Source organism: Cydia amplana, chromosome 15, assembly GCF_948474715.1.
Source record: "Cydia amplana chromosome 15, ilCydAmpl1.1, whole genome shotgun sequence".
Classification (NCBI taxonomy): domain Eukaryota; kingdom Metazoa; phylum Arthropoda; class Insecta; order Lepidoptera; family Tortricidae; genus Cydia; species Cydia amplana.
Genome location: NC_086083.1, coordinates 16,114,106 through 16,132,808, shown reverse-complemented (window position 1 = coordinate 16,132,808; position 18,703 = coordinate 16,114,106). Strand labels below are relative to the sequence as shown.

The following is an 18,703-nucleotide window of genomic DNA, read 5'->3' as shown; positions in this document are numbered from 1 at the left end:
TCTCGGCAGTCTCGGCCGAAATTCGGGCCGAGATCTCGGTCTCGGTTCTCGGCCAAATAAGGCCGAGATTCTCGGCCACGGCCGAGACTGTGAAACCGTTCCGATTTGCGAATTTAAACTTTCGCGCGCGGGTGGCGAGCTTGTCGTACGATCTCATTGGCTGCCTGGTGGGTTTCTGCGACACTTCGTGTCAGTTCACTTGATTTCTATTGGTGTTTAATTTAACATCTAAACCAATTAAGTAGGTGAATTGGCGGAGGATTATCAAGTAACCACTGTTGTGTTTGTTTATGTTTTGGTGTACTACTAAAAGAATAACATTAAATGAGATACATAAAGGCACATTAGGCACAGTGCTTAAAAAATTAAGAGTTATTTGCTAACATTGTTGTGTGTTGTGTTGTGTACGAGTGAACTTTAAACCGTAGGTAAGTACGTAAACTAAACATTATTTTGTGTTTTAGGTTATTACGATAGATTTTGCGACGACTTTTAAAGCTTTTTATTTAACGATAGGTGGGTTGGGTACTAATATTAAATGAATGAAAGTAAATGACTTATTTGAACTTTATGCCTACTAGTTAAAAATCATATTCAAATGGCAGTAGCGATATTAGTAATAGTAGTAATAGTGGAGACTATTTGGAACTTAATTTAAATATGAAAACTAAATACTGTTTTCGTGGGTTCGTGTTCGTTCAACAAAGTTCGTGTTGCTTTGGATCTAGAAATTGTTGTTATTTTATTTGATATGAATTGTTAAAAAGGCAAGAACATCAGAAAATTACTTAGTTGACTTACTTTTTACTTCGTTGATTTGATTTGATTTCCTTTTGTTTAATGTTTGATATTTAACATGAAAATTTTATTTTTCAAAAGATACCTACTACCTTGTTACAGGTACATTTTGCATTTGCAATGCCTAAAGTAATAAACCCTATTTGGGAGTATTTTGAAAAAAAAAATTCACAACCATCTAAGGCAGAATGCAAGCTCTGCAGGAAAACAGTGTCTCTGGGAAGTTTGCAACCTAAGCTTCAAACTATTAAAGGGTTAAAACTACATTTATCGAAATATCATTTGACAGAAAACGAACATTTTTTAATACAAATAGATGACCTGAAAAACCAAGCAGCTGAAAAGCAAAATAATTTAAAATCAGCGGGCCCTGTACTTCTTGAAACAGACAAGAAGACTCAACCTACGATGCAGCAATTGCTGGCGAATCCGCCAAAAGCCCAATGGCCCCATGACCATGACATAACAAAACGCATAGATAAGGCTATCATGGATTATATATTAGTTGACATGCAGCCTTATAACACTGTGTCAGGAAAAGGATTTAAGCGCTTAAATTTTGCGGACCCTGCAGGACCAAAAAAATATAAATTGAAATCTGAAAAATTTTTTCGCACCCAACTAATGCCGGAAACTTTTGAAAAAGTTAAAACTAAAGTAGTCAATTTGCTATGTGAGGCCGAGTGGATAAGTTTTACTACAGACATTTGGTCAAATCCTACTAAAACTTGTTCACTTCTGAGTTTTACGGCCCATTTTGTGCACAATGAACAACGACCAAAAGTAATCTTGGGTGCATCAGTTTTAGAAAATGACCACACGGGCGACTATATCTCCGAGAAACTGAAAGAAGTAGTCGAAGATTATAATATAGGCTCTAAAATCCACCTTGCTCTTCGCGATAATGCTGGGAACATGGCCCGTGCTACAAGGGTTGCGGAGTACGATTCGTTGGGCTGTGTGTCTCATACACTACAACTGGTGATTCATGACGCAATTTTATCGGTGCCAAACATAATAACAATACTAAAAAAGTGTCGTAAAGTAGTCGGACACTTTCATAGAAGTGAGCAGGCACGGAGGTATTTAAATACTTTCCAAAAAACTTTAAATTTACCAGAACACACCCTATTCCAAGACGTGGAAACACGTTGGAACAGCACGTACTTAATGTTGTCACGGTTGATTGAGCAAAAAAATGCGATTAATCTATACCGTGTCGAAAGGGGCTCAATCAATGAAATTAATAACGAAGAATGGACGACGATGCAAGATGCTGTCAGTGTATTGGAATGTTTTTATGAGGCCACATTAGACATGTCGTCAGATGCATCATGTGTCTCCTTGGTGATACCTTTAGTAGCCATGTTAAGTGGAAAACTTGCGTCAACTAGCGGGCAAAGTCAGTTTGTAGCGTCGGCAGATACTGCAATGTCAGCAGATATAGAAAACAATGAAAGTGATGCTCTTCAAAATTGTGCTGCTGCTGAGATGAAAAGCAAGTTGTTGTGCTCACTCAATCATCGCTTTTCATTCATACGAACATCGAGCCCCTTAATTTGTGCAACATTGTTGGATCCCCGATTCAAAACAAAATATTTGACCGAAAACGAGGTAAACGGAGCCAAGACTAAAATTTTTGAAGTTTTACAATTAGGTACACCGGCAGGACTTGGAGAGCGTCAGGGTGGAGCGTCAACTTCAGTTAGATCCGTCAATGAGACAAGTTTGTGGGCAGCTCACGACTCCATCGAGTCTGATGACGACCCAATGACGGACAACTCACTTGAATCGTCACTTGACAATTATCTGAGAGAGCCAAGGCTGCATAGGAATGCAAATATCTACGAATACTGGCATTCATCGCCTTACCAACTCCTGCGCCCTGCAGCAAAAAAATTTTTGTCTGCTCCACCAACAAGTGTGGCTAGCGAACAGCTTTTTAGCAGGGCTGGTCAATTGTACGACGAGCGGCGTCACAATTTAACTGGCCACAACGCTGAAAAGTTATTGTTTTTGTGCTATAATATAGAACTATTTAATTTTGATTATTAATGTCTTTTCGTCGTCTTTTATCAGACCCACTTGCACCAACCAGAGTTAAAAAAATAAATGGTAAACCTCGCATTTACTTTTCAGTTTCGTACATGGCGTGATGAATCCTAAGTTAGCTGTTTAATTTTTTAACCCTGGTTAGCGCAAGTGGGCCCGAGAAGAGTTTTGTATGTTTTTAGTCAGTATTTATGAAAATACAGTTTTTTTTTGCAAAATACGTATTTTTTCTTTCTTTTCTCAAATTCTCGGTCTCGGTCTCGGTCTCGGCCGAGAATTTCATTTTGTCTCGGTCTCGGTCTCGGTCTCGGCCGAGACAAAAAAAGTGTTCTCGGTCGGACCTTAATGGTCGTTGCTGCCGACAATTTAGTGGCTAGGCATGAAGTTCCTAAAGAATGTTTGGATATTATTCCATTTATAACCACAATGGATGAAATATTTGACTCCCTCAATGCGTCTAGTTTTTCAATGTCTAACGGCAAGAAATATAGAGCTGCAGTAAAAAGAAAATCTCCTCACCACGAGCTTTGGTTAAAGGGACTTCAAATAATGAAAAGTGTTAAATTTATATCAAAAAATGACCCAAATGTTGTAATATCTGTACCAACTGTAAATAATTTTATTAAGACCATAGAAGGTTTCAAATCACTGTGGCAATTATTGTCGAACAAACATGGGATTGCTATGTTCACAAGAAATTTCAAGACCAGGACCCACACGAAAACTTTTTTGGCAGTGTGCGCAGTTTGGGTGCTCGAAATATTGCACCCAACTGCATTGGATTTGAGGGTGCATTTAAAACGCTACTATTAAATAATTTAAGTAGTAACCATTCAATTAATTCTAATTGTGAAGATGATTCGAATTACTGTTTACAATCGCTTTCCTTTTTAATAAATAATAGAGATAAAAATGACAATGCTCCCTCACAATCCCAGGACATCTTTAGATATCATGCAAAATACAATTACGGATACCGGGGCTGATCAAAGGATGTATGTCTGCGGGTGGGCCCTTACTAAATGCTTGCAAAATGTTGTTAAAGGATGTAACCAATGTAAAAGCGCGCTACTAGGTCATTCAAAGAATGACAAGTATAGATATTTACATGCCAAAGAATTCGAAAAAGGTAAAACATGGCTATCTTATCCTTCGGATTGCCTAGTTGCTTGCTTCCATGAAATACAAAGCACAACAGTTGCTTTCCTGAACAGCGAATGCTATAAAATAAAAATTAAAGAATGTATCATCGCTTTTATAGAGTTATTTGTTGATTTTACTTTTATGGATTGTCAAACGCATAAAGATAAATTACTTAAAGGAATGTTTTTTAAATACGACAATAAACATAATTATTTACAGTTGGTGCAGAACAGTAAATAATATATTAGCAGGGAAGCTTATTTACGACGGAGATGATAATGTTAAAAAAGCAGCACAAATATATTACAATAAGTACAATCGAAATTAATCCCCCCCCCCCCTCCCTCTTAATCTAAATTAGGTGAACTTGATTGTAATAAAGTTTTTAAAACAAATTAAAATTTTATACATCTTTTATTTCGCTGAATTCCCATATAGGTACACTTTTTCAGTCATGTTCCCCGAGTAATCTGTAATAATTAGTTATGGGAATTTGTATTTGCCGCATTTAGCATAAGTACCTACCGTATACATATGTATTTGAAATCACGATCAATTTTGTAAAATTGGAAGTTCAAATGCAGCTGCATTTTACCGGTGCTTGTGTTAAAACTCTGTTTTCCTAGGATAGCGGTTCCGGCATATAGCGGCCTTTTCAATACAAAATAATACGGCTAAATATATATGAATGGAGTAGTATTTTGTATGGAGACGGCTACTATAATATGGCACCGCTATCCTAGGAAATCAGCTTTAGCGCGGCATAAATTCCCGCGCTACAGCAATATATACGCACACAAACATGCCTGTACACAGATACACGCACACATACAATTTTAGTTCGAAAACCAAGCTTGCAGGTGGCAGCACTTTCCATACATGCACCTTGAACCATAGAGTTGCCACTCTTTCTCCTATATATTACAATACTCTTTGGTTGGCGCACACATAGTTGAACTAAGTAGCTCCAAAGGATGACGCTATAAAAAAATAGGATATTTTGAACGCCAGTGGAGAAAATAATTCTCATTAATATGTTGTGGAGAAGAAAGACATCGTACCAATTACAGCTTAGAAAGCTGGCACAGGAGAATGAATACGCGTGTGCCCGACAAGGCCAATTAATTTTATTTTTATACATTTTGAGAAAATAAAAAATATTTTATTTCGAAAGCTAGCGTAGAGTGCGTCGACATGTGACATTTGACAAAATGTATAAACTTAGGCAATATATTGTTTTAGCCAACCACTTAATTACAAATTACAAGGCGCCTCTAACTGAGAAAACGAAAAAAAAAATACAGACTGCTATTTTTAAGAATATTGGCGTTGAATTAAGAAATGGACATTTTTTTTCATAGTCTCCTTGTTATTTACGTTCACTGCCAGTGCAAGCTACGCGTTACGAACGTAGCCGATAACACTTTTTTTCCCGTTTGGTAGCTAAAAGCGCCTACGAACAGAACCCGCCTAGCGGGTCACTAGTGATTTGTTAATATGGAACCCTATAATATTGATAGGATCTACAAGTGCGGAATGTACAGATAACACGAGACAGTCACGATACATGTAGGCAATATATACGTTATATTACACTGTGACAGATTTCGCAATTTATTCTTACCTGCAAAATGCTACGTTTGACAGTGAACGTAATTATTTCCTGTGGTCTTCTTATTGGCATAAGAGGGCAGCAAATGTTGGTAAGTCAAAAATATAAAGGTAAACAAAATATATATTTGTGTGATCTATGTAGGAAGAAAACAGTAAGTTACTTCACATCTGTATTGAACTCTGGATAAATTTTGACGGCATAATAAAATTTTAATCTGTCCGCATTTATTCATAATAAAATAAAACTTAAAATATGGAAGTACAAAAATCTGTCCGCATGAATAGAATTTAGGCCAATAATTTTCATTGTGGAATTGCACGGTCCTACAAAGTAAGATTGTTAAGAATATATGTATTTAATTTTAAAGTAGGTATATAAAGACTATGGCTGGACTATGAAATAGGTCAGCACAGAACATCATGATTATTAAGTTTCATTTAGTTAGAGAGCATGTACTCGTCGTTTTAGAGCAGGTATTTTCTGGTCTCTGTCTCAAAATGACTATTTCATTACAGGGCGCAGGCAAGTGGACGGTGTTGAGCACGCAGCAGTGTCTGAAGGATGCAGAGATGCCGTGGACCCTGCGTGTGCGCCGACACAAGTTCAATCGCACGCACGACGCGTTTGACGTTGACCTCGATTTGGAGGACGACCTTGATAACTCTTGTGCCGTTAGTATAGTAACTATACTTTAGTTAGAAAATTTGAACTATAGGTAGTACCTAGTAAGTAGGTAGAAAAAGAATGTTCACCGAAAAGGGTTTTTACGGTAACATATATAGAGACGTAACTCTGTATGTGAAGCTTTTACAGAATGGTAAACTATACTTCTATTGATGCTGTCCGTCTTACACCCATATTTATTCATAAGCGCTATTTTTTTTTTCATTTTCCAGATACGTTTAGATATTTGCAAGGTGGTGGACGGAGGATGCAAACCCTACATGGTCATGGCTGATGATTGCTTGCCCAATTTTGTGAAAAAACACGCAGAAGAAAATGTCAAGTTGGTCCTCGGAAGCGCCGGGATGGATCCGCCAGATTTTCCTATTCAAAAAGTAAGCCACAATAATTTCTCTTTTTCACCATAAATTTTTTTTTTTTGCAAGATGTAAAAAATCCCCAATATCAGAGAAAAATTTAATAGGTGAATGAAATTACATGACCTACTTATTTTCAGGGCTCGTTACATTTAAAAGATTACGTCATTAACATGGAAGATATGGAGAAGGAAGGTGTATACGGCACGTTCGAGGTGGAAGCTTTCGTAATAAAGGGCGGGAAAGAACAGACCTGCGCGAAAATCGTCGTTAAATATGAACCGAAAGACGACTATGGGTCGATGGGACGTTATGCATAAAATCTGTCTTATTCTCTCTTCTCCGTTCTGTCACCGGACATCTATGCGTGAACAGAGAATGCAACCGCCGCATGTCCAATTTGTCGAAATTTAATCGCTTGATTTAAGCGATTGGTTTTATTTTTCTCAATGTGAGGTCATGGATCAATTTTAATACATATTCGAGACATTTTGTGGTACTTTCTAAATAAACTATATTTTATAAAAAAAACTGTTTCATTTTTCTATAGAGCTTAGTAAACTTGGTGTTAATCCTTAAATCCAATTAATTCTCTAATTCCTAATTATTGGTGTTTTAAAATCTAACCTATTAACACTTTCATGAATTTTTCTACCGCAGAATTGTCCAAAACCCTCGTCAAAGCTTACCGTTTTGCACACTCTTCATATTTTATATTTATTTATTTTTTATCACTTTTTTTTTGAGGCAATGTTGAGGTCACAGACATATTCAGGCGGCCTACTTCTACGTGTGCGAGCACGGACTCGAGGCTCCACCGCAGACGGTGCTAGACAGATTAGCGACCATCTGCAACCTGTCCTCGAAAAGCCTGGAGTTCGTGTAATTGCACACGGGAGTGACTATCGACCCAGCCCTGCCCAACTCGACCGTCCTGCTCGAGTTGGGCAGTTTGAAAAAGCTGCTGGGTAAGAGCGAGACGAATGGTGGCATACAAAAAGTACTTCACGGCTATGGCACGGCACTTCCAGCGGCGTGAAGAAGCCGGCCGCGTTCCCAGGTGTCTCGTATATGCATAAGAGACAACGAGCCACCTGCTGCCAAGCCATGTGGACCAAACCAAATGTCAATTTTCGGTTACATTCTCGCTCGGGAGTACCCAAATAATGCGCAACTGGGTACGCGAGCATGGCTGGTTCAGTTGCGCCAATCTATAAATGCCCAAAAATTACTGGGGATTTCAGAATTGAAATAGTCGGTCCCAAATCCCCAGCACATATTTTGATCTGAACTCGGATGCTAAAAACTTAATTGGTGCAGTGGTTAGAGCGTTGGCTCAAAACCACTGCATCAAAGAGATTGGCGACTGGGCCCAGTACGTACAGAAAACGGGGGACAAATATATAACGGCATTAGAGCCAATGACGAAGTTAGTAAGCTGAGAGACTCTTCATCCTCATCACCTCAAGATAAAAATACCCCTGAATATCAACTGGAAAAAGAGGTTACGCTTACGTGTGACGAAGATGACAAGCACATATCAATATCAGATGCTGAACCCTCGACTTCAAGCAACTGTGTGTTAATAACTGCAAGCATGGAGGATGTACCTGTATCTCCTGACCTTAGTGACCCTGGTACGTACTGTGACGATATTTTAACGGAAGAAGTCCGTGATATTTGGATACGAAAAGGGCCAGAGTTTTTCCAAAATAAAAATTGTGATTTTTCTGAAACTTCTGCAAGTTTTGCAGATTCAAGTGGTAAAACAAAAACTAGATGCTTGACTAAAAATATTTTTACCCGTAAATTGACGAATGGCGAGTCTTTAGAAAGAAAATGGCTCCTTTATTCGCCTTCAAAAAAATCTGTATACTGTTTTTGTTGCCGTCTATTTAATACCACTGCTGGTACTGGAACTGGACAAAACTTGAGTTCTCCAAATGGATATAAAGATTGGAAGCATATAAGTAACTTATTGATGGAGCATGAGAACAGTTTACAGCACAGGCAATTTAAGATGAATTATGTTGCAAGAGTGAAAACTACTGGACGAATTGATAGTGAGTTGCTATCCCAATACAATACAGAAATTAAGTATTGGAAGAATGTGCTTAGAAGGATTGTTGCAGTGGTGAAATTTTTAGCTTCAAGAGGTCTTGCATTTCGTGGTGATAATGAGATATTGGGATCGCAAAATAATGGCAATTATTTAGGATGCTTAAAATTGATTAGCGAATTTGACCCATTTCTTGCTGATCACATACAAAACTACGGAAATCGTGGAAAGGGGAGCAAATCATATTTATCTGCAAATATTTGTAATGAATTTATTAATTTAATGGGACAGCGAGTTTTAATGACAATTGTAAAAGAACTTAAATCAGCAAAATACTACTCTATTAGCGTGGATTCTACGCCAGATCTGTCTCACGTTGACCAACTCACTTTCATCGTTAGGTACGTAAAAGACGGAGAGCCTATTGAGAGATTTATGCAATTTTTTCCTATAAATGAACATAGTGGGCAATATATAGCAGATACTATTTTAAACTTCTTTGAAAGCCTTGATATTCCTATAAAAGATTGTCGCGGGCAGAGCTATGACAATGCGTCAAATATGTCTGGAAAATACTCCGGTGTACAGTCAAGAATAAGAGAAGTTTGCGAATTTGCAATATATGCTCCATGTGCGGCACATTCGCTAAATTTAGTGGGTGTTCAGGCTGTTGAGTGTGTTACTGAAGCAGTAGCATTCTTTCAATTTGTGCAAACATTGTACAATTTTTTCTCAGCTTCGACCAAACGATGGAAAATTTTGACAGAGCATTTAGGTGCAAATAGAGTCCTGCAGTCTCTTTCGGAAACTAGGTGGTCTGCACGTGCCAATGCCATTAATTCTTTGAAACATGGTTATTTAAATATTTCTGAAGCATTGTCCTCAATCGCAAGTGACAGAAATCAACCAGGAGACACGAGAAACGAAGCCCAAAGCCTAGCAAAAAAATGGATAAATTTGAGATTCTTCTTCTAACGGAAATTTGGAATGATCTTTTAGGAATTATGAATAAAACGAGTCTAAGTTTACAGAATAGCACTATAACCATGGACGTTGTAACAAAACTTTACGAATCGTTGATCAGTTATGTCAATGACGCACGCAATAATTTTGATCAGTATGAAACGGCTGCTAAAGAAAAAAACCCTGACGATGACTACAAAGATAAATTTGAAAGAATAAGAATTCGCAGCACACGAATCACTTTTTTTGAAGGATCATCAGAGACTACACAGTTGAGAGGCAAGGAAAAGTTTCGTGTAGATACTTTCATTCCCATTATTGACACGTTAATAACACATTTAAAAATACGTTCGGCAGCATACCAAGAAATCGGTAATCGATTTAGTTTTCTTTGTCAGTTGACAAAAATCTAATCTGGCGAGTTGACCAAAAAATGCAAAGAATTTGCAGAATTTTATCATGAAGATATTAATGCATATGAGTTCAAAACAGAATGTTTTCATTTAAGTCAATATTTAAAAAACACAGCAATGCAATCAGCGGATTTAAATATCTCTACCTTACATAAACTAATAAAGTCAGATAAATAAAATTAGAAGAAACTTTTCCCAACGTTGAAATTGCTGCAAGAATATTCCTTTGCCTAATGGTTACCAATTGCAGTGGAGAGCGGTCATTTTCGCGGCTTAAGAGAATAAAAAATGAATTGCGAACAACAATGTTACAAGAACGACTAACTAACTTGTCAATTATGTGCATAGAAAATGACATCCTTCAAAAAATGGACTTTGAGGGTATAATAGAAGATTTTGCTCAACAGAAATCGCGAAGGACACCATTATCGCAAGCGTACCATCAAAAAGAATAGTGCAGCAGCCTACTAATATTATTAATGACACATTATATTGTATATTTGATTACCAATAATAAATATGAAATCATAGTAGAAAAAAGTTAATATAATTAGTTTTTTTTACTTTCCAAAGGGGCCCCAAATTTATGTGTGCCCAGGGGCCCCAGCATAGTTAAAGACGGCCCTGTATAAGTATATATTGCTTCAATAATCTTCTTTGATTTTGCCTTTGCCCACATTGATTAATCGTTTGTAAATAAATAACAAATATTCTTTATATTTGCCTTAAACAATTTATGAAAGACATAGAAAAATTACTACCTACACTTCCTAGACTACGAAATTCCTCGGCGCAAATCGAGAAGCTCGTGGACTATATGTCAACGAACCAATTACCTATTTGCTGCTGGGGAATTTCGCGGCCCACTCGGATACGAGCAGATGGCAGCCGAGTGGGACCAACTAAAGGCCATGTTAGCAAACTACGGCCCTGATAAGTCCGTCGAGCAATGGAAGCACGTATGTAAGTATACCTACTTGATTGTATTGCTATACTAATAGAATCTAACAGTGGTGTGCGTGTTTATTGGTTTTAAGGTAACTGTTGACATATTTTACCTACATTTTTAGTTTGCTCTCAAGAAGTGAATAGTTCGTTTCATATCTCACATAATATGTTTGACTTTTGATAGCAATTTCTAATTCAATTAATGACTTTTGTACAGCTTAGAAATAGAAAAGGCGTCTCACTGAAGAAAATAAAGCAGTTGAGGTAGTATAAAATTTATTGCGGTGAAAAAGCCATTGAATAAATTTAGCTGGCTGAACTCAACGAAATAGGAAGTGAGACATAACGTCCTGCACCTAGGTACAGTAGACGGGGAAAAGTGCCGTAGTACCGTCCAAAATGTGACGTTTCCACGGCAATATCCATATACCAGAAACTCAGAACAAGCAACAATGTGGTGTCGTTTATCCGGATGTAACAAAAGGAATTAAATGCTCAGATTGTTACTGCCTGATCACAGCAAGGAATTGTTTTAGAACATTTTAGCGGGAAGACAAAGAAGACGTGACTTTAAAAGTATCTACGAGAACACCTATTGTTGATGCCATCCCCTCCATGACATACCGATACCGACAAACGCCTGCAGGTCGTAGCTAAATTATTTAAGAACCTTCTGATAAAAGTTTACGACATCCGTGACTTGACGCAAATTTACGAATACTTCGGTAATGCCTTTAGCTATCACGTGTTAAAAGTTTAAAGAGTACCAGGTATGTATGACCTCAACCATAACAGATTTATTCGCGTGCATAATTCGCGATTGTCTGCATTTCCTTTCCAATCGTACATTATCTGGGTCATTAGTCATCTATCGCGACCTACAGATATAATATAATGTATAAGTGGAGTAAACAAGTGTAATCGAAAAATGTCGGAGAATAGTCCATTTAACCGGAGTGGACTAACACGCCGCAGCCCGCCCTCAACACCCACGCCGCAGCCCGGCCCGCCCGGGCCCGCACCGGCAAACATGCAATAGGAAGAAGAGCCCCCGAAGGTAATTCCCACAAGTGACATCCAAACATGGCTCAAAAACATGGAACTGAACCTGCAAGCCGTCTGCTCTACATCTGCAGAAGGTAAACTTAACAGTGACCAGAAGATCAGAATTAACAACATGTGTCGCACTTAGCCTCACAAATGGCTATCGAATACCAATCCCTAAAAATCACGCAATCCAAGCATATCAGTCCCACCTAGCTCACCAAGAAAAAATGGACCTCGTACAAAGTATCCGTATACGTTGTTGTGGAAAGAAACACTTGACGACTTTTTATATATTTATTAGATTAATATTTGTGGGAGCACTAACAATAATAAGTGTTACCGACGCCATCTTCAATGCAAGAGAGAGTCAGCTGCCACAGACAACACACACCATTCAAAGTATACAAATAGTTAATACCAACCTAACATCCCTTTCCTTAAGTTTACGTTATACATCATAATTACATTAATGACCAGTCTCTTGTTTAACTCATCTTTATAACATGCTATGTTAGTCTTTGAGTTAGCTAAGTTTTAACAATAAAATGATCTACACATCTAAACATTACAGTCTATCCCTTTAACTGGTCTCTAAAGTCATTACTAAAATTTAATGTGTTTATGTTTAAGTACGACTGTTTACATTTTTATGAAATAGCTTACAAAACTACAACTACAAAACTACATTACATTCAGTTGACTAAACTATATTTTAAATTTCTGTTATATAACGCTTTGGAGGTATAACAGTACGTCCTGATCTAGTGACCCGGTGATCAGTCATTACTGATGCTGGAGTATCCGTCTCCTGTCTTGCCTCTGCCACTTCCATACTTCTTTCCCCTCGTGGTGAGCAAGATCGCATGGGAGACGATTGTGTCAAGTCACTGTTCAAGATACTATAGTTATGAATAAGATGAATCCTATTTCTTACATAAGTTACATCATTATCAGTTTTTATCACATATGACCTATTATTACTTAACCGTTTTACAATTACAGCCTTTTCCCAAGTACTGTGTGGATTTTTCTTATAATAAACCTGGTCACCTGGATACAATATGGACAATGATTTAGCATTCCTATCATAATATCTAGACATCTCTTCATTATTTTTAACAGCTGATTGCTTGTATTCGTTAAATGTTACAACTTTAGGTCTGAGTTTGTTAAAATTTACTGGTATTTTACTTCTTAATTTTCTAGACATTAATAACTCAGCTGGTGACAACATATGATTTTTAGCTGTATTTCTATACTGCAATAAAGCTAAGTAAGGATCTGATCCATCTTCTTTACATTTTTTAAATATGTTTTTTATGATTTTGACAGAACTTTCTGCCTGACCATTGGAGTTAGAATGATAAGGAGCTGTCACTATATGGTTTATGTCCCATTCATATAAAAATGATTTAAATTCTGATGACTGAAAGGGAGGACCACCATCTGACACTAATGTCATAGGTATCCCATGTCTGGCAAATATTGACTTCAAATTTATTATGACATTTTGAGCTGTACTATTATTTTTTAACAAGGCTGTCTCTATGTACTTTGAGTAATAATCAGTTACTACAATATAGGTTAAGTTATCAAAATGCATTAGATCAATGCCGACTCTTTGCCAAGGATATTTGCTAATTTCATAGTTCTTTAAAGGTTCTTTTTGATTACAAGGCTTGAACTTGGCACAGACGTCACATTGCTCCACTGCATTTTTTATATCAGCAGACATGTTAGACCAATATAATGAATCTCTAGCTAATCTTAGACACTTATTTATCCCTTGATGACCTTCATGCAATTTACAATTAATACCCTGCATGCATGCATTTACCCTGCATGTTCCAATATGGTTTGACTAATGAATTGATTTTATCTTTACTACTGGGCCATCCTTCAAAATAATATTTTTTTAACAGTTGAAGAGTTTCGTCATCAATGGTTGCCCGTTTCAATTTATTTTTGTACTCTTGACTGATCGCCAAATTTGACTCGACTAAATTGACATGGTAAGACATATCAGATTCATTTTCTGGAATAAAATGGTCTTTCATAGCTGCTCTAGACAAAGTATCAGATATATACATCTCCTTGCCAGGTATGTGAATCACTTCTAAATCATACTTCTGCAAAGTTAACATCATACGCTGCAGTCTTGCCGGTACCTCATGCAAAGGTTTTTTAAACAGATAAACTAACGGTTTATGATCCGTGTGCACTATGACTTTACGTCCATAGACATATTGATTGAATTTACAACATCCAAATTGAATTGCAAATAGCTCTTTTTCAATTTGTGCAAAATTTTCTTGTGACTTAGTTAGTGTTCTAGAACTATATGCAATTGGCCTATTATTTTGCATAATTACAGCACCTATCGCTGACTTGGACGAGTCAACTGACAAAATCAGAGGTAAATTGACATCATAGTGTATTAAGACTGGTGTATTACATATTATTTCTTTTAATTCACAATACTCTCTTTCATAGTTACTGTCCCACTGCCAGGGAACGTCTTTTTTTAACAAAGTTCTCATGAGTGTGGTCTTTGCCGACAAATTATCAATGAAACATCCTACAAAATTTACCATCCCGAGAAATCTTTGTAATTCTTTAACATTACTTGGACTTGGCATTTCCTTGATCGCTTTGACTCTTTCCTGACTGACTTTGACACCGTCTCGGTTAAAAATATATCCTAAAAATTCTACTTCCGACACTCCGAATTTGCATTTTGACTTATTTAATTTTAAATTGACTTGTCTAGCCCTATCTAGCACTTTTTTAAGTCTCTGATTATGAATCTCTGGTGTCTCTCCATAAACTAAAAAATCATCTACAAAAATGAGAACACCCTCTATGTCGCCAAATAGTTCACTAATAACCCTATAAAAAATCTCTGTTGATGCATTTATGCCAAACGGTAATCTAAGATATTTATATCTGCCAAAGGGAGTTTGGAATGTGCAAAGTTCTGAACTCTCCTCATCAAGTTTCAAAGACCAAAATCCTGAGAACGCATCAAGGTGTGAAAAACAAGTAGCACCTTTCAATTGTGACCTAATCTCATCAATGTTTTTTAATGGATAATGTTCTCTCATAATATTTTTGTTCAAATTTCTAGGATCTAGACATATTCTAGGCTGACCTGTTGACTTGACAGTGACTACCACCGAGTTGACCCATGCCGTTGGTTTGGTGACTTTTTCAATGACTTTCATGCTCTCCATACGATCCAGCTCATCACGTAGATCCTTCAGTAGCGCAAATGGTACCTTCCTTGGAGGATCAATGCATGGCACAGCATCTGGCTTCAGTTTCAGATGACAGACAGGAGGCAGGCACCCCAGACCCTGGAAAACATCATTGTATTGTGTAAGCATTTGACAATTACTTTCTTTTATTACTTCTTCAGTTAGGTGATACACACGTTTGACTATACCTATTCGATCACATGTGTCTAGGCCTAATATTGTTTCACCATTTACGGTTGTGACCGCAAAGGTAATTTTTTCAACACGGTCATTAAAATGACATTCCAATTCAGTTTCACCTATAATCGGTAGTTGACCTCTATATGCATTAGCTGTAAGACTTGTTTCAACTAGATTGTTAAGACCTAAACTTTTGTAAGTGTGTAATGACATCAAATCCAATTCTGCTCCTGTATCCAAAAGGCAATTAATATCTCTACCATTGACATTGACTTTTAAGTACCAAGACTTTTTATTTCTATTTTTGTTTTTTACTTGCCCCACAAATAACCTCTCAGAGCAATAAGCATTTTCATCATTGAGGTCGTCTACTTCAAGTTGTCTAATATTTTTATTTTTAAAGCAAAATTTAGCATAGTGACCATAAGAGTTACATGACCTGCATTGTACGTTGGCTGCTGGACACTTGAAGCGATGGACCTGCCCACAGCGCGTGCATGTAGACTGTTGATGTTGACCTCTCTGCCACGATCTTGATGAAGCTGACTGGGTATATTGTGGTTGACTCGACGACTGGTATCCCGACGTTGATTGACTTGACCGATTCCTTGACATTGACTGATTTCTTGACGCTGACTGACTTCTCGATGCTGACTGACTTCTTGATGCTGACTGACTTGACGTTGAATGTCTTGACTGACTGTTTGATCTGTGATGACTGCTACCACGGTTACTGCTTCTGCCCCTCAATTGCAACACATTCTGTGTGCCGGTGCTTTCCTGTACTATTCTGTCTGAATCTTGTTGAGCCGCAATGACAGCTTTTGCAAGCTCGCGTGTTCTGGAATAAGACAAATTGGGCTCTTGTAATAGCCGTTGTCGCACATGTGATAGTTCTGAACTCATGTTTGCAATAAAAATATCTCTGACGAGAGATTCCCTAAGCTCTTTAAATTCACAATCTTTGCTTTTATTTTCTAAATCAGTTATGAAATCATCGATGTTTTCAGATTTCATCTGCTTCCGTGTGAAAAACATATATCGAGTCATGGTTAGGTTCTTTTGTGGTTCAAAATGTGTGTCAAACTTCTTTTTTACTTCTGCCAATTGACATTTGTCGAATTCTAAGCTGAAAGAATTGAATATTTCCAAACCTTTAGCGCCCATCGAGTGCAACATGATCGCTATTTTTCTCTTGTCTTCCGCCTTGTCAAGTCCCGATGCCAATAAATATATTTCAAACCGCTGCCACCACCTCTTCCATTCTTCTGCATTATTATTTGTGGTGTCCGACGAGATCATGAGCTTCGGTAAAGATGTACCAAGCACATGCGGCTTGATTCCGAGATCTTCAGTTCCATCCGCCATTGCCGATGTTTTAGGTTTTCCTTGTGTGACCTTGTCTCGCTTTCGCTTGACTTGCGTGTTTTCTTCTGTGTCACTCATCAGTATCACAACACTTCTGACACCATGTTGTGGAAAGAAACACTTGACGACTTTTTATATATTTATTAGATTAATATTTGTGGGAGCACTAACAATAATAAGTGTTACCGACGCCATCTTCAATGCAAGAGAGAGTCAGCTGCCACAGACAACACACACCATTCAAAGTATACAAATAGTTAATACCAACCTAACATACGTAACGTCCGTACGTAAACGAGTCGATTGAAGAATCCAGCCGAGAAGTTTCCGGAACTTGTAGCGTTTACCTTCCCTTCCTGTTTATGAACAATTAGCGTTACAAATCCGAGCATTCTAACCTACTAAATATCGTTCTCCTGGTTCTGATCAAATTACGATTCTCCTTGATCTGCATCTGAAATTCACGGCATAACGTTACGGAGAAGCTTAAAGCCCTCATGAACCCTCCTGTTGCATGGTAGGACTGGGAACTAATAACTAACTAGCTTACTTTGTATTACAATTTCTGTGACTCTCCTACATGCAATACGGCCCTAAGCCACCTCAATATGTACCTTATCGTTTTTCCCATTATTTTATATAGTTTTAATATGTTTTCATAGATATAATAGTCTAATTTTCAGCGTTTGCTTCAATTTGACATATTTTCCTAGGTGATTGACGTAACCCGTCAACACTCTTCAATATTTCGAATTTCACTACCAAAAAGGCTAGTATGTATATTGTATACTTTCGGCAAAGGTTAGTCAAAATTTTGTTAAAAATCATAACTTTTTTTAAATTTCAATTTTTGTATTTCTTATTCCTAAGATTTTTTTACCTATATAAAAGCAGTACAACAGCCATCTTGACTCCAGTCTATCGCCAGCTCTCAACAGGGCATTCTTCCAAATTAAGGGTCTGTGCGGGGTCAAGGCAGGCCCCGCACTCTTAAGAAACCTTCACTCACCTGGCGTAGTCATCTAATAAAATCTTACTTATAAATGTTGGAAAGTTGGAACGTATATGCACCCTTCTTAAAAATACAGTTATTTGTTTAGTCTGTGATTTATCTGTCAATGTCAAATTATACTGTCCTTTGCTTGCTCTGTCTCAAGCCGTCCATCTGTAAGCACGTATCATGTAGTTAAATTATTAATAAAAATGTGAGTTCTCCAAAGTCCGTCAGTACTTTCATTTCATATCAACCACTCCGTCGCGCTCTGCCAGGCACAATTTCCAATAATAAATAATCTACTATCACCTACGGCCTACGTACGCCCCTTCGGCCGGTCTACAAGTCGCAAGGCTCCCTGGATTGGTGCGCCTCATCTCCTAGCGTGCGTACCTGAGCACGCCCTTCCAGACGTCGCGCGCCTGAGCCCCCGGCATCTGCTCCGATTGCTATTCGTGCTGTTGTTTTGGACTATAAAGTAACTCGGCTTAGATTGAAGTGCCATATTGACCCACTTATCAGTTCTGGAAAATACCTAAACGAGACCTACCCCTGAATTTCTACTTTTTATTACATCATTCATATCATAACCTTTAGCTTCACCTGCTGCTCAGTTGCGTACTCTACCAAACTACTGGAAGAGTACGTAACGTGACAACCTGTTTCGTTTGCCGACGCACTTATGAAAAATGGAATAAGAACGATTGTGTCGGTCTGAAGCACTAATCTTATAGAAATTCTGCTGTTAATAAAACCCTTAATATCAAGCTTGTTTTGCTTACCCCGCTTACCCGGTTCCTAGTCCTCGTACCCAGTCCCACGGCAC

The 18,703-nt window shown here is 37.7% G+C and overlaps 4 protein-coding genes and 1 long non-coding RNA gene across 5 annotated transcripts in view; 3 read left to right on the top strand and 2 right to left on the bottom strand.

Annotated features, from left to right (window-relative positions):
• The window catches only part of LOC134654661 (zinc finger BED domain-containing protein 4-like), a 1,082,235-nt gene that overhangs the window by 495,633 nt on the left and 567,899 nt on the right, over positions 1 to 18,703 (bottom strand). The window lies entirely within an intron of this gene.
• LOC134654688 (uncharacterized) overlaps positions 1 to 18,703 on the bottom strand; it is a 403,600-nt gene that overhangs the window by 262,404 nt on the left and 122,493 nt on the right. The window lies entirely within an intron of this gene.
• LOC134654659 (uncharacterized) overlaps positions 1 to 18,703 on the top strand; it is a 191,823-nt gene that overhangs the window by 168,586 nt on the left and 4,534 nt on the right. The window lies entirely within an intron of this gene.
• On the top strand, positions 836 to 2,884 carry LOC134654896 (zinc finger BED domain-containing protein 4-like). Its single transcript, XM_063510356.1, has one exon. It carries the CDS (start codon positions 919 to 921, stop codon positions 2,851 to 2,853), a length of 1,935 nt encoding a protein of 644 aa, XP_063366426.1. The 5' UTR covers positions 836 to 918; the 3' UTR covers positions 2,854 to 2,884.
• LOC134654677 (uncharacterized) lies at positions 5,571 to 6,972 on the top strand. Its single transcript, XM_063510156.1, has 4 exons — positions 5,571 to 5,696; positions 6,124 to 6,279; positions 6,505 to 6,666; positions 6,789 to 6,972. Exons 1-4 carry the CDS (start codon positions 5,625 to 5,627, stop codon positions 6,966 to 6,968), a joined length of 570 nt encoding a protein of 189 aa, XP_063366226.1. The 5' UTR covers positions 5,571 to 5,624; the 3' UTR covers positions 6,969 to 6,972.

Coding starts and splice junctions, on each gene's coding strand:
- LOC134654896 (XM_063510356.1), top strand. CDS start 919: ATGCCTAAAGTAATAAACCCTATTTGGGAGTATTTTGAAAAAAAAAAT.
- LOC134654677 (XM_063510156.1), top strand. CDS start 5,625: ATGCTACGTTTGACAGTGAACGTAATTATTTCCTGTGGTCTTCTTATT. Junction 5,697..6,123: donor TAAGAGGGCAGCAAATGTTG/GTAAGTCAAAAA, acceptor ATTTCATTACAG/GGCGCAGGCAAGTGGACGGT. Junction 6,667..6,788: donor CAGATTTTCCTATTCAAAAA/GTAAGCCACAAT, acceptor ACTTATTTTCAG/GGCTCGTTACATTTAAAAGA.